Consider the following 12,003-nt stretch of genomic DNA (forward strand, 5'->3'; position numbering starts at 1 on the left):
AAGGCCATTGCAATGGGTAGTGACTCCCCAGTGGAAGGATTTCTTGAGAGCTTATTCTGCAATAAACTAATACCAGCTGTATGCATCGGTTCAAGACAATAGATTATCTCCTGGGAGAAGGAACCAGAAAGGATCTTCTCTCTTATTTATATATATATATAAAGTAAAAGCAAAGAACAAATTAAATGGCACTTAGGACAATATGTTGACTGCTCAAAGTGGAGAGAAATGGACTCTATTGTGGATACATTCTTGAGAGAATCAAAACAAATACTACTCAAAAGAGAAGTAATGAAACGAGGATGGCCTTAGGCAGAACTGAATACCAGGCAATGGTGTCTTCAGAACCCTCTCCAGGCTGCGGACCTCTCCCAATGACGGCCCCCCCTCCAGCTTCAAAGCAAAATCTATTTTTATCCCCAAATCTACTTTTATAAGAGGAGCTGGCATCACTTTCACGTGAATCGAGTCATTGATTTGCCTTTCCCAAGGGTATTTGCCCTTTAAGCTTTGGCTCTAATTCAATTTAATAGATGCTTACTGGAGACCTATTAAATGCAAAATTTTTTAGCCACTAATAGTGGAATAAAAGCCTTCATGATTTTAGGAAGGATTATTTCACGTAATCATGAGCAGAAAGGAAAGTTTTGGCTTTTCTGGGAAACATGATTCTCCATCCCTATATCTTTCCAAATGTGGTGACTATAAAGCCATATCAATACTTCCACATTCCTCAAATTTTGAAATCTATTTTTCTCCCTACTTCACATCTTAGGGAACCATGGGTTCAGATGTGGCTATAACTTGGTTTCTGGTTTATTTCTCTTTTCTTTTTTTAGGGTTCCTGACTTAATGCTTTACATCTGACTTCCCTGATACTCAGCTCTTCTGAGATAGGTGTCTTAGAGAAAGTTAACATTAGTTTGAGTACCTCCTTTTATATGTCACCACTATACACATCGATACTCATAACCACAAAGTTAATAGCAGCATTTACATTTTAGAAAAGAGGAAACTGAGACACAGAGAGATTTAGAATCTAATTCAAGATCAAACTTGCAAGGGCAGGAAACACGAATTCTACAGATATGACTCCAAAGCCAGTACTCTTTCCATGGATGGCAATGTTTTTCAACCTTGCTCCCCAGGCCACACTTGGCAATGTCTATAGACTTTTTTTGTTGTACTGCCAGGGTTTGAACAGGGGTGCTTAGACACCCCAGCCTGGTTTTTTGTTGTTGTTGTTGTTGTTGTTTGTTTGTTTTGTTTTGTTTTGGTTTGGTTTTTTTGAAACTGTGTTTCTCTAAGTTGGTCAGGGCCTCACAAGTTGCTTTGAACTTGCAATCCTTCTGCCTCAGCATCCAGAGCCACTGGGAATACAGGAGACTCTAGAGACATTTTGAATGTCCTGGAGAGGAATGAGTATTGACCTCTAGTGAATAGAGGCCAAGCACACTGCTAAACATCTTACACTGCACAAGGACTGTCCGCCCCATGTGCCCCCACCCCTGCAAAGAATTATACATCCAGCCCAAAATTTCCATAGACACAGCTGTTGAGAACATACATGACAGAAGCCTCTCCGCCCAATTCTCATTTTATTTCCAAAGGTTCTCAGGTAACTACTTCAAAATTAAAGACAGATTTTAGAACACCCAGAATAATTCCACACCTTATTCACATTCCAGTTCTCTTCCATTATTCTGGAAAATGGATTGAAATGGACTGGAAATGGACTGGACTCTTCCATTATTCTGGAAAATGGATTGAAAATGGATTGAATGGACTGGAAACAAGAAGCTCAATAAGCAAAATTCGAACTGATGATTGAAGTTAAGAATTAAGATGCAAATATGTAGATGTTTTTCACTCCCAAGCCTTTCACTAATCCAAAACTTCACGGACTGCTTTGAAATTTAATTATTTGGAACTGGTTAAACGTTACCCTAACCTCAAGTAACATTTGTGTTTGACTTTTTTCTGGGACCCAGGGGATGTGGATGCCAGATGAGAGCACCTCCTCTCCCAGCTCTTCCCGCAGTGACAAAGCCTGCCAGGTGCTGGTGACTTGGCTCCTTGGAGGAGTTCTCACTGTGGATGACTGGCAGGATCCCAAAGTAACAGACTGGCTTGCGGCGCTTTCCCCCGCGCTCCCGCCCTCTCTCCATCCCTCCATCCGCAAAAGCCCCACCCTAGCCCAGGGACCCCCCGCGGGGGCGGGGCTGCTGGGGCGCACGGCCTCTACGCGGTGACGTCACAATCCTGACGCTGTGGAACCAGCCCCTAGCAACCCGCCTGCCTACGGTCACCCGGAGGCTGCAGCCCCCACCGGCTGGTGGTTTTCACTCCTGCCCTGCCCTGGGCGGGTGCGGCCAGGGGGAAGGGCCAAGGGGACCCTGGGTGTCCCCACGACGGCTGCAAGAGGACTAAGCATGGATGGCAGCCAGAGAGGTAAAGGGCAGCCTCGGGTCGGGGCTGCGCGGGTCCAGGCCGCACCCCGGGGCGCTCTGGGTCCTCCTCCCCCCCCCCCCACTTAGGCGCGTGTTGTCCCGAGCCCAGAGGCTCACAGCTCCGCTTCCTGGCTGTGCTTTTGTCGCCTTGACACCAGGGCCTGCCATTCCTGAGCTGGAGGTGGTGCAGCCCCAGGAGCTCTGAGCCCCAAATCAAGCTCCCCTCTGCTCTGTTCGTTCTTGGAAGTAGAGGTCAAATACCCATGCCTTAGAGCTCCTGACCATTAATGCAGATAGTACATAATGTTCTGGGACATTCTGAGTACACAGTACCTATGAAATCTCCCATTCAGTCACTGACTTGTGCCCCCCCCCAAACTACTGACTAACTCAGAGCTCCTCTAATGTGAATAGGAATCTCCTAGGAGTCATGTTAAAAAGTAGATTATAGTTCATCAAGTCCCATGGGTGGAGGGGGACGGAGGAGGGGAAGCTGTGATGTTGTATTTCTAAAAAGCTACCAGGAGATGCAGATGTTGCTGTTCCGGGAATACAGTTTTAGTAACAAAAGGCTAATCCATAATCACAACACACTCCTGACCTTGACTGGATATTCCGAGTTAAGCAGACATCATGGCGGAATGGTTGGAGCCCAACCATAACCATAAGTCTTTACAAATCTGCCCAATTCAATTTGCATCTTCTCACTTTCTAAGCAAGTGGCATTCTTTCCTCAAGCTAATGAGGCAACTTTCATATACTCTCTCCTTCTCAGTTCAGTGTTCTTATCTATTTAAAAGAATACCTTTCAATTATGCTGCTGGCTAATTCCTGACTTTGAATGTGAATATATCTTTATTATGTAATCATTGATCAAAATAAGAACTTTGCGGAATGTAGAAGGTGTTGATTCGCAAATTGAATATTCTGGCACCATAATAACCCAAGTTTTAGAAAAGGCAAACCAAAATGCTTTTATGGTCTTCAGAAATTTTACAACATAAACTTAACGTTAAACCTTTGTGTAGCAAGAACTGTCTCATTCCCTACTTATCTCATTCAATGCACAAAAAAAATTAAAAAAACTTGTTAGGTAGGTATTATCTTATTTCACAGTGACTAAAATAAAACAAATGACTTGATAAGGTCACAACTAAGAAGCAGAACAAGCTTGGAATCCAAGTCAGGAATATAAAACCTTAGAACCAGTGCTTTTACTTAACAATAGCATGATAGAGGTGGGCGCAAGGGAAAAGTATGTATATATCTCCATATATTTTCCATATAACAGACAGTAAACTTTTAATATTTGCTATTTAATTTTTTTAAAACTAGATTCATTTCAAACATGTAAAAAGATTTATGACTTAATTAGCTTCATTCTTAGGATGTTACATAATATGAAATACTATCAAACATTTGTAATTGATTTTGCATTTTAAAATAGATATAATATTCAACAAATACTGTAATAATTCTTGTACATCATAGATTATTACTTATAAGCAATCATAAATTTAACCAAAGCTTGAATGCTTAATTTTAGTTGAAAATAAATTTCTTAGATTTCATTAGATTACTTTTAGTTATTTCAGAGCATAATAAATTAATACTCCTAAAGAAAAATTATCTTTTGACATTTTCATACAGTAAATCACATTATAGACATCCTTTTGTAGGGTAAACCTTCTGAATGGTGGTATAGATGCCTGAAAAACAGTAGCTCTAATTTATGATCTTTGCTATTAACTAAGTAAATAATCTTTAGCCATTCACTGTATTTGAAAGTTTAGTTATTTGTAAAATGTGGCAGGTGGTGGTGGGGTGGACTAGATAATCTGAAAGTGTTGTTTCCCACTTCTTTGAGAAAAAGGGAAGAAAAGATTGAGAATATCAAACTGTACCTACTCTGTCATCAGTGACCTTTGGGGAAGGAAGAAGAGACAAGCTATTAGTATAGATAACAAAGTGGCTTTTAAAAAAAAAAAAAAGAGAGAGAAAGCTTTTTTTTTTTTTTTAAGAGGTGGAGGCAAGGGAAAAGGATATATATATATATATATATATTTTTTTTTTTTTAATATGTTGGTCCTACAGAGATACTTACCAATGACTGATAGATTCCCAAACCTACAGTATTCCTGGGAAACCCTGCTACATGAAACACCATCTTTTCAGTGGAGTTCCTTCCAGCTATCTGATAAAATTTAATTTTATAGGGAATCAAACTGCTGTCCCAGGCAGAAGAATTTCATTATCCTGACAATAAGTTCAATTTCATGGACAGGTTTTTAGTCCTAATATATTTAGAAGATGGTGTTCTTTTTTCCTGCATTTGGTTTGAAAGTACTTTTCCATGCCCTTTGAATCATTCTGGGTCCATTTAAGATATAGATACCATATAATGATGTAGGCAAAGAAAGTTTAAAGAATTGTTAAACTATCAAAAAGGTGTAACTCTAAGATGTAAGAAAACTATGTAAGCTGAGGGGCAGTACTCAAGGAAGGTCAGATTTGCAAGGGAACTTCCTTCCAAAGACTGGGGGTTCCATTTCACTGGAGAAGTTGAATCTGTGCACATGCCCAGCGCTCTGATGCTGAGGAGTTCCATCAGAGGTCTCACTCTTTGGGAAACAGACTTTGTTGACTTGTTTAACCAAGTCACTAAACAAACAGGAAGACAACAAGAAAAACAAGCCCAGGAGAGGATCCCATATCTAGACTTGCTACAGTGTTACCTAAAATGTTCACTTAACAATTAAAAAAAAAAAAACACTACTCGAATAAAGAAACAGGATAATATGACACATGTACAGGCAGAAAAGCTTGTGAGAGGTCCCAGATGAATTGTCAAATTTTTCCTTTCAATTCTGACAATTTTAAAATGACATTTACCTGTAAGAATATTAGAAACCAATGAGTATATGCCTTGGTGTACGTTGGAAGGTAAATGGATAATATGTCCTCAAAGTACATCTAAGTTCTATTCTTATCAGCATTTTGTGCTAAAGAGATGCCAAATTGGTACCTGGGAGCAAATTGTAACTACCTTGTTCACAGCTATCATCCATAGGTAAAAGTGGGTGGAGAGGGCATTTATTCCATCCCATGCAGTATCTCTAGGTGCCAGCTTTCCTTTTGTTCCAACCTCTCTGAATATAACTTTTTCCCCCTTTTCTGTGACTTCAAGTAAAACATGCATACATTTGAATGGAATTTGGAGATAATAAATTACATAGAGCTGAGGTATCCTCTCAGTCTGTTTCAGATGCGATACAGTATTTTAGAGAATGGTTCAAGTAGTGAGCAATTTATATTGTTATAGTGTTGCCTGTTGTGGTAGTTCATGCCTGTAATGCCAGCAGTTTGGGAGGCTGAGGCGGGAAGATCACAAATTCAAAGCCAGCCACAGCAACTTAACAAGACCCTAATCACATTGTGCAAGATGCCCACCCACAGTACAGGAATTGGATTACATCCTACACTAGACATAGCAAGCCCAGTGAAAAAAAGCATCTTTTCTAATAGTTCCAGTAAAAGTCCCAGGATTGTATCTCTGACTGGACATGGGTCATGTATTCATTGCTGATTCGTCGACATAGCTAATCTGTTTGGGTTCCATATTCAACCCTGACCAATAGAATCAGCTTTGTTTGAACCAGCTGGGCTAAGATTAAAGGAAGACAGGTTCCCCAAAGGGAAGTGGAGGTGATTCTCAGGTAAAGAGGTGTTGAATTCTGGACAGGCAGAACGTGGAGCATTCTTTTTCCTCTGGAGAAAAAGGTTTAGCTTTCAGGCCTCCTTCTTTCCTGGTAGATATTATGTTAATTTCATGACTGTCTTTATTACCAACTCAGATGGTATCATCTCAACTGCTACTGTTCTAAATAAGTTAATTTTTTTTTCTTTTTGTCTTTTGGCCTGTGATGTAGAAGGGACATTTTGGAATGTTCTATTGTTTTTCTATTTGTCTGTCCTAGTAAGTGTTCCTCTCTGGATCTGGATTTTAGTTCTTCTGCCTCAGTAATTCTTTCATGATCCTTATTTCTTCTAGAATTTGTATGTGTCCTCCCCACTCCTTTATAGCTTTTAATGCCCATATGATAGCAAGCTAACCTTGTTACTTTCCTAAAACATCTCTGTGTTGGGAAGAGTGTATTTATATTTTGCATGTTAATTACATTTGACCCTGTAACTCAGCTTTTTTTTTATTTTGAACATTACTATTAAAAGTGTATTCACTTTTTGGAGAAAGAAATTACTTTGTGATGAAGCCTATATATAATTTTTCAATGTCCCACGTATACCTAAAGATCAGACTCTGCCTTTAAAGGAGATATTAGGTTTTCCATTACTAGAATTGCTTTTTTTTTTAAAGAGAGAGAATTTTTTAATATTTATTTTTTTAGTTTTCGGTGGACACAACATCTTTATTTTATTTTTATGTGGTGTTGAGGATCAAACCCAGTGCCCCGCGCATGTCAGGTGAGCGTGCTACCGCTTGAGCCACATCCCCAGCCCTAGAATTGCTTTTAAATATAGGATGGTACAGTGGCACGTGCCTGTAGTCCCAGCTCCTCAGGAGGCTAAGGCAGAGCGGATTGCTTGAGTTGTTTTAGACTAGCCTGGGCAACACAATAAATACCCATTTGGAACAACAACAAAAAACCCTGATAATTACAGTGTGTTTATATAGAATTCAAGCAAGTAAGTGGGTTGGACATAGATGAACCTTAAAATATCTTTTAGTTATCAAGTTCTGATTCTGATTTTTATGTATACTTATTTTAGACATATTAATGTATTACTTAATTTCTAATTTACTCAGATGCTTTGTTAAGAGGATTATTCTTAAAATTATTTTTAAATACAGATAGCTGTGATTAATTAAAATAGTTAATACACTTCTGTCATATATACCTAACTATAATTAATTAATTAATTTTAAAAATAGTTAATACAGATGTATAAACTCAAAATCTTAGCTGTTTTGTTTGAAAACAATTAAAAAGCTAATGAGGTCAGTGGTATAGATCAAGTAACAATTGATGTTTTTATCATTTTCCCCAAAGAAACTAAAATCTCAAACTTTGAAAATAGCTTATTCTCTTAAAAAAGAAAATTTTTAATCTATGACTGTAGAAATTTTCCTCTGTGATGTATTATTGATGGTTAGTAATATAATTGAATAAAATTTTAAATTACTTTAAAGATATATTTATTATTTTAAAAATATTCAATATTGGTTTTTTATGAAAGTTGGGTTTCACTGTTTCTAATTCATGTTTCTCTGTTAAAAGTCAGAGCAACCTCTGTCCTTCCCAGATATGGTCCACCACCATACCTATTTAAAGGTCACTTGAGCACCAAAAGTAACGGTAAGTGAGGTCCTCAAATGGGTAGCTTTGCTAAATGACTGTTTCCTGTATTTACAAAGTATATGACTTGGTGAGACAATTACTTCATTTAATGGGTATTTGGACTTCAATACTACTAATTATAATGAAATGCTATAGGAATTCTTCAGAGAATTTAGGGTTTCTGACTTCAGACTATTAACCCGTCCTATATGCGGACTTGGCTGCCTTCCACTTCCTGCCACAGCTAGCCCTGTCTGCTGCTGCTTGCACACTATCTGGTTAAACAGGATGAGTATCATAGTCAAGACATAAGCTCTAAAAAGGAAAGGCTGTGCAGAGAAAAGGAGCACTGGAGTACACATTTTATGTCCTTAGCAAATGTTTTTCCAACTGGATTTCTAGGTCCTGTGATGTTTATATATTTTTAAAGCCTTCAAAGTAAATTTTTAATATCAACTTAAAAATATATTTTTATAATTATATTTCAAAAGTTGTAAGCTTGGGATTTTAGCAAAATAATTGAAGCCCTTTTTAATTTCATTATTACATAAAAAATCTTTGATACTGTTATATCTAAATGTGAAGGAAAGATCACATTTTCAATTACTTCACTTATTTCTTTATTTATTTAAGTACTGGGGATTGAACCCAGGGCACTCCTAACACTGAGCTACATCCCTAACCCTTTAATGTTTTAGCAGAATCTTGCAAAGTTGATGAAGCTGGACTCAAATTTTCAATCCTCCTGTTTCAGCCTCCCAAATATTTCTTTGTATTAGAGTGTATATATAAAGACATGGAGAGACTGCACACTAGAATTAGAAGCTTTGAAAAATAAGCCTTAAATAAAAATTTGACACTAGATTTAAAATATACATACATAGAAAAGCAGAACAAAGGATAAATGTAAAGTTTGTTAACTTTTTTTTAAGAATGTAGACCTGGTATAGGTATAGTCATTTAAGTGTGATGTGCCTTGGTTCACATCCAATCATTGCATTTTTTAGTCAACAGTTGACCTAAGATCTAACTCACATACCTGTGCCTGTTTCGACTTCTATTAAATAGTGATAATAATGATTAGATAAGTGTTTGTAAAAAGCTTAGACCAATGCATGGCAATGGCACACAACCAAGAAATGTTTGCCATAGAATCTCATAGTCATTGTACATGCTTGTATGACACATAGCATTTCCCTGAAGAATTGATTTCAAAGGTTAGCAGCATATATGTCTGGTGGGGGAGGAGACTAGATTCAGTGTAGAAAAAGTCATTTATGTTTCCATCTTTACATGGTGTTTTAGCTGTTGAATGTTTTTCAACCATATGCATGTATTCTCAAAAACTTTTTAATGTTTAAAAAGGTTATGCCTACAATCATACTATATTTTTGTATGTAAACTCTTAACGGTTTCTAAATTTTCCTTTAAACAGTTTAGATGAGGGTAAAGCAGTTTAATGTCATGGAGTTTTTATGTGATCGTACTCTCTTAATTTAGACCTGATATTTTAAAAAGACTGCAGTAAAGAGATTTGTAAATCGTATTTTCAGGTGTAAATAGACTTTGACTCTCAGAATGGAATCTTCAGGTTTGGTGTTTGGAATTTAATTTCCCAAACTCCATGGATTGCTCTTTTTTTTTTTTTTGGTATTGGGCATTGAATCGGGTGCTGACCCCCACTGAAACACATCCCCAGCCCTTTTTTGTATTTTATTTGAGACAGGGTCTCACCCAGTTGCTTATGGCCTCACCAACTTGCTGAGGCTGGCTTTGAACTTGTGATCCTCCTGCCTCAGCTTCCTCAGCCACTAGGATTATAGGCATGTGCCACCACACCCTGAAGATTGCTCAGTTATTAACATGATACATAGTCAAGCAAGTGGCTAAGGATTTTTAGTTAAAAGATTGAAAGATAACGGGATTGGGGTTGTAGAGCGCTTGACTAGCACATGTGAGGCCCTGGGTTCGATCCTTAGCACCACATAAAAATAAATAAATGAAATAAAGATATTGTGTCCAACTACAAAGAACAAAAAGAAAGATTAAGTGATATCAAAAAGAAATAATTTTGTAGATATAGTTATAGATTGTATTCTAGAATCTCTTCCCCCAACCCTCATCCCTGAAAAACTTACTCTTGGAAACGTTTGGACCCAAGTGGTCCATAACTAATAAGTGTTACTGATACTATGATGGGCTGGGGTTGTGGCCCAGTGGTAGAGCGCTTGCCTAGCACGTGTGAGGCCCTGGGTTCAATCCTCAGCACCACGTATAAATAAATGAATAAAATAAAGGTTCATCAATGTCTAAAACAATTTTTAAAAAGTGTTACCAGAATGAGATAAAGGTCTGGGGTCAATTGAATTTCAGAATGTTTTATAAGAATGAGCTTAATAATCAGTAATTTGTTTATCTTGTGATGATTATATTGATTTTAAATATATAATGATTAAATATGTTTTAATTTTTAGCCTTTTGCACTGACTCCTCTTCTCTCAGATTAAGTACCCTGCAGCTGGTCAAGAATCACATGGCTGTTCACTATAATAAAATCCTTTCAGCCAAAGGTAAAAATGTACAAATGTGAACTTTCTTTGCCCAATTTCAACCCCCAACTTCATTTCTCATCATTATATATCTGTAGTAGAAATTAATACATTATTTATAAGACAATTGGTGTTATATACTGAGATGCAGTATTCACTATATAGGTGGCAAATTCAGAATGTCAGTTTTGGTAATTATATTTGATATCTATCTAATGCCTAGGTTATTTCATTTTATCTTTTATTCATAATATTATTACATTAATATTATTTTGTTATTAGATGTTGCTGTTAATAGAAGTTTATAATCTGTTTTTTTTGTTGTTGTTGTTTCTTTGTTTTAATCTACTAAGGAAGTTGTACAAAGAAGATGCTAACGACTGTTTTTCTTTTGGACTTTTTTTGTTGCCAGCTTTCATAAGAGATAAATTGTATCTAATAAAATTCATTAATTATAAGTATACATTTAAATATTTTGAAAAATATTTAATTTGAATTACCATTTCCACAATTACAGTATAAAATGGGAATAATTCAGTATATCTTGCAGGCCATATCCTTCTGCTACTTGTTTTTATACGGCTCATGAACTAAAAATGATGTTTTTATTTTTTAGTGGTTGCACAAAATAATAATAACAGTATTTTGTGGTATGTGAGGAATAATATGAAATTCAGATTTAATTGTCCATAAATATAGTCGTGTTAATTCTTGTGCATATTGTCTATGGCAACTTTCGTACTAAAAGACAGAGTTGACTAGTTATAACAGACTGTATCTCCCTACAAGATGTAAAGCATTAACTCTTTGCCCTTTGCAGAAAAGGTTTGCTGATTTCTAATGGGGAACATTTCCATCACCCCAAAAAGTTCCCCAAGGGGCAGTGGCTGTGGCTTAGCAGTAGCACACTTACCTAGCATATGTGAGACACTGGGTTCGATTCTCAGCACCACATAAAAATAAATAAAATAAAGGTATTGTATCCAATTACAACTAAAAAAATATTTTAAAAAAAGAATGAAAAGAATGAAGCTGTTATAATCATTCACATAGAGTCTGAACATGTTTCTATTTCACTTGGGTAAATTTATTTATGAGGAGAAAAACTGTGATGTCATATGATAAGTGTATATGTAACATTTTAAGAAACTGCCAGATTCTTTTTCCAGAGTAATTATACCATTTTTCATTTCCATTACTTGTACATTATCATGAACATTTGGTCTTGACAATCCTCTCTGAGCAATTCTGGTGGATATGTGGTAGTATCTCTTCATAGTTTTAGTTTGCAAAATTTCCCTGATACCTAATGATTTTGACAACTTTTCTTATTCTTATTTGCCATCTTTTTATCTTCTTTGGTGAAATGATATGTTTAAACTTTTGCCCATTTTAAAAAATAAGTTTTTTGTCTGAGATTTAATTTGTTAAACATAGGTTCTAAATCAAATACACGTTTAACAATGTTTTTTTCCTAGTCTGTGACTTGTCTTTTAATTTTCTTTCTTGTTTTCTTTCCAAGCCTGAGGATCAAATTCAGGGCCTCACACATGCTAGGCAGGCACTAGTCCTCATTTTTTTTTTTTATTCTGGAATAATTTTAGAGTTACAGGAAAATTCAAAAATAATATAGCCAATTGCCATATG

General features: G+C 36.5%; 1 protein-coding gene across 7 annotated transcripts in view; it reads left to right on the forward strand.

Moving 5' to 3' along the window:
* Positions 1–2,249: 2,249 nt before the first annotated feature.
* Positions 2,250–12,003, forward strand: part of Spata7 (spermatogenesis associated 7) — a 33,160-nt gene continuing 23,406 nt past the window's right edge. For 2 of the 7 annotated variants that reach the window (XM_005321301.5, XM_040274724.2), the window contains exons 1-3: positions 2,252–2,451; positions 7,748–7,825; positions 10,282–10,377. In XM_005321301.5, the coding sequence (XP_005321358.2) occupies positions 2,433–2,451; positions 7,748–7,825; positions 10,282–10,377 (193 nt within the window). In that variant the 5' untranslated portion in view covers positions 2,252–2,432. Of the gene's footprint in view, positions 2,452–7,747; positions 7,826–10,281; positions 10,378–11,176; positions 11,331–12,003 lie in introns of those variants that run through there. The other 5 variants (XM_013356791.4, XM_013356789.4, XM_040274725.2 and 2 more) reach the window with 5 other exon arrangements.

The sequence above is a fragment of the Ictidomys tridecemlineatus genome, chromosome 5, assembly GCF_052094955.1.
Source record: "Ictidomys tridecemlineatus isolate mIctTri1 chromosome 5, mIctTri1.hap1, whole genome shotgun sequence".
NCBI lineage: Eukaryota > Metazoa > Chordata > Mammalia > Rodentia > Sciuridae > Ictidomys > Ictidomys tridecemlineatus.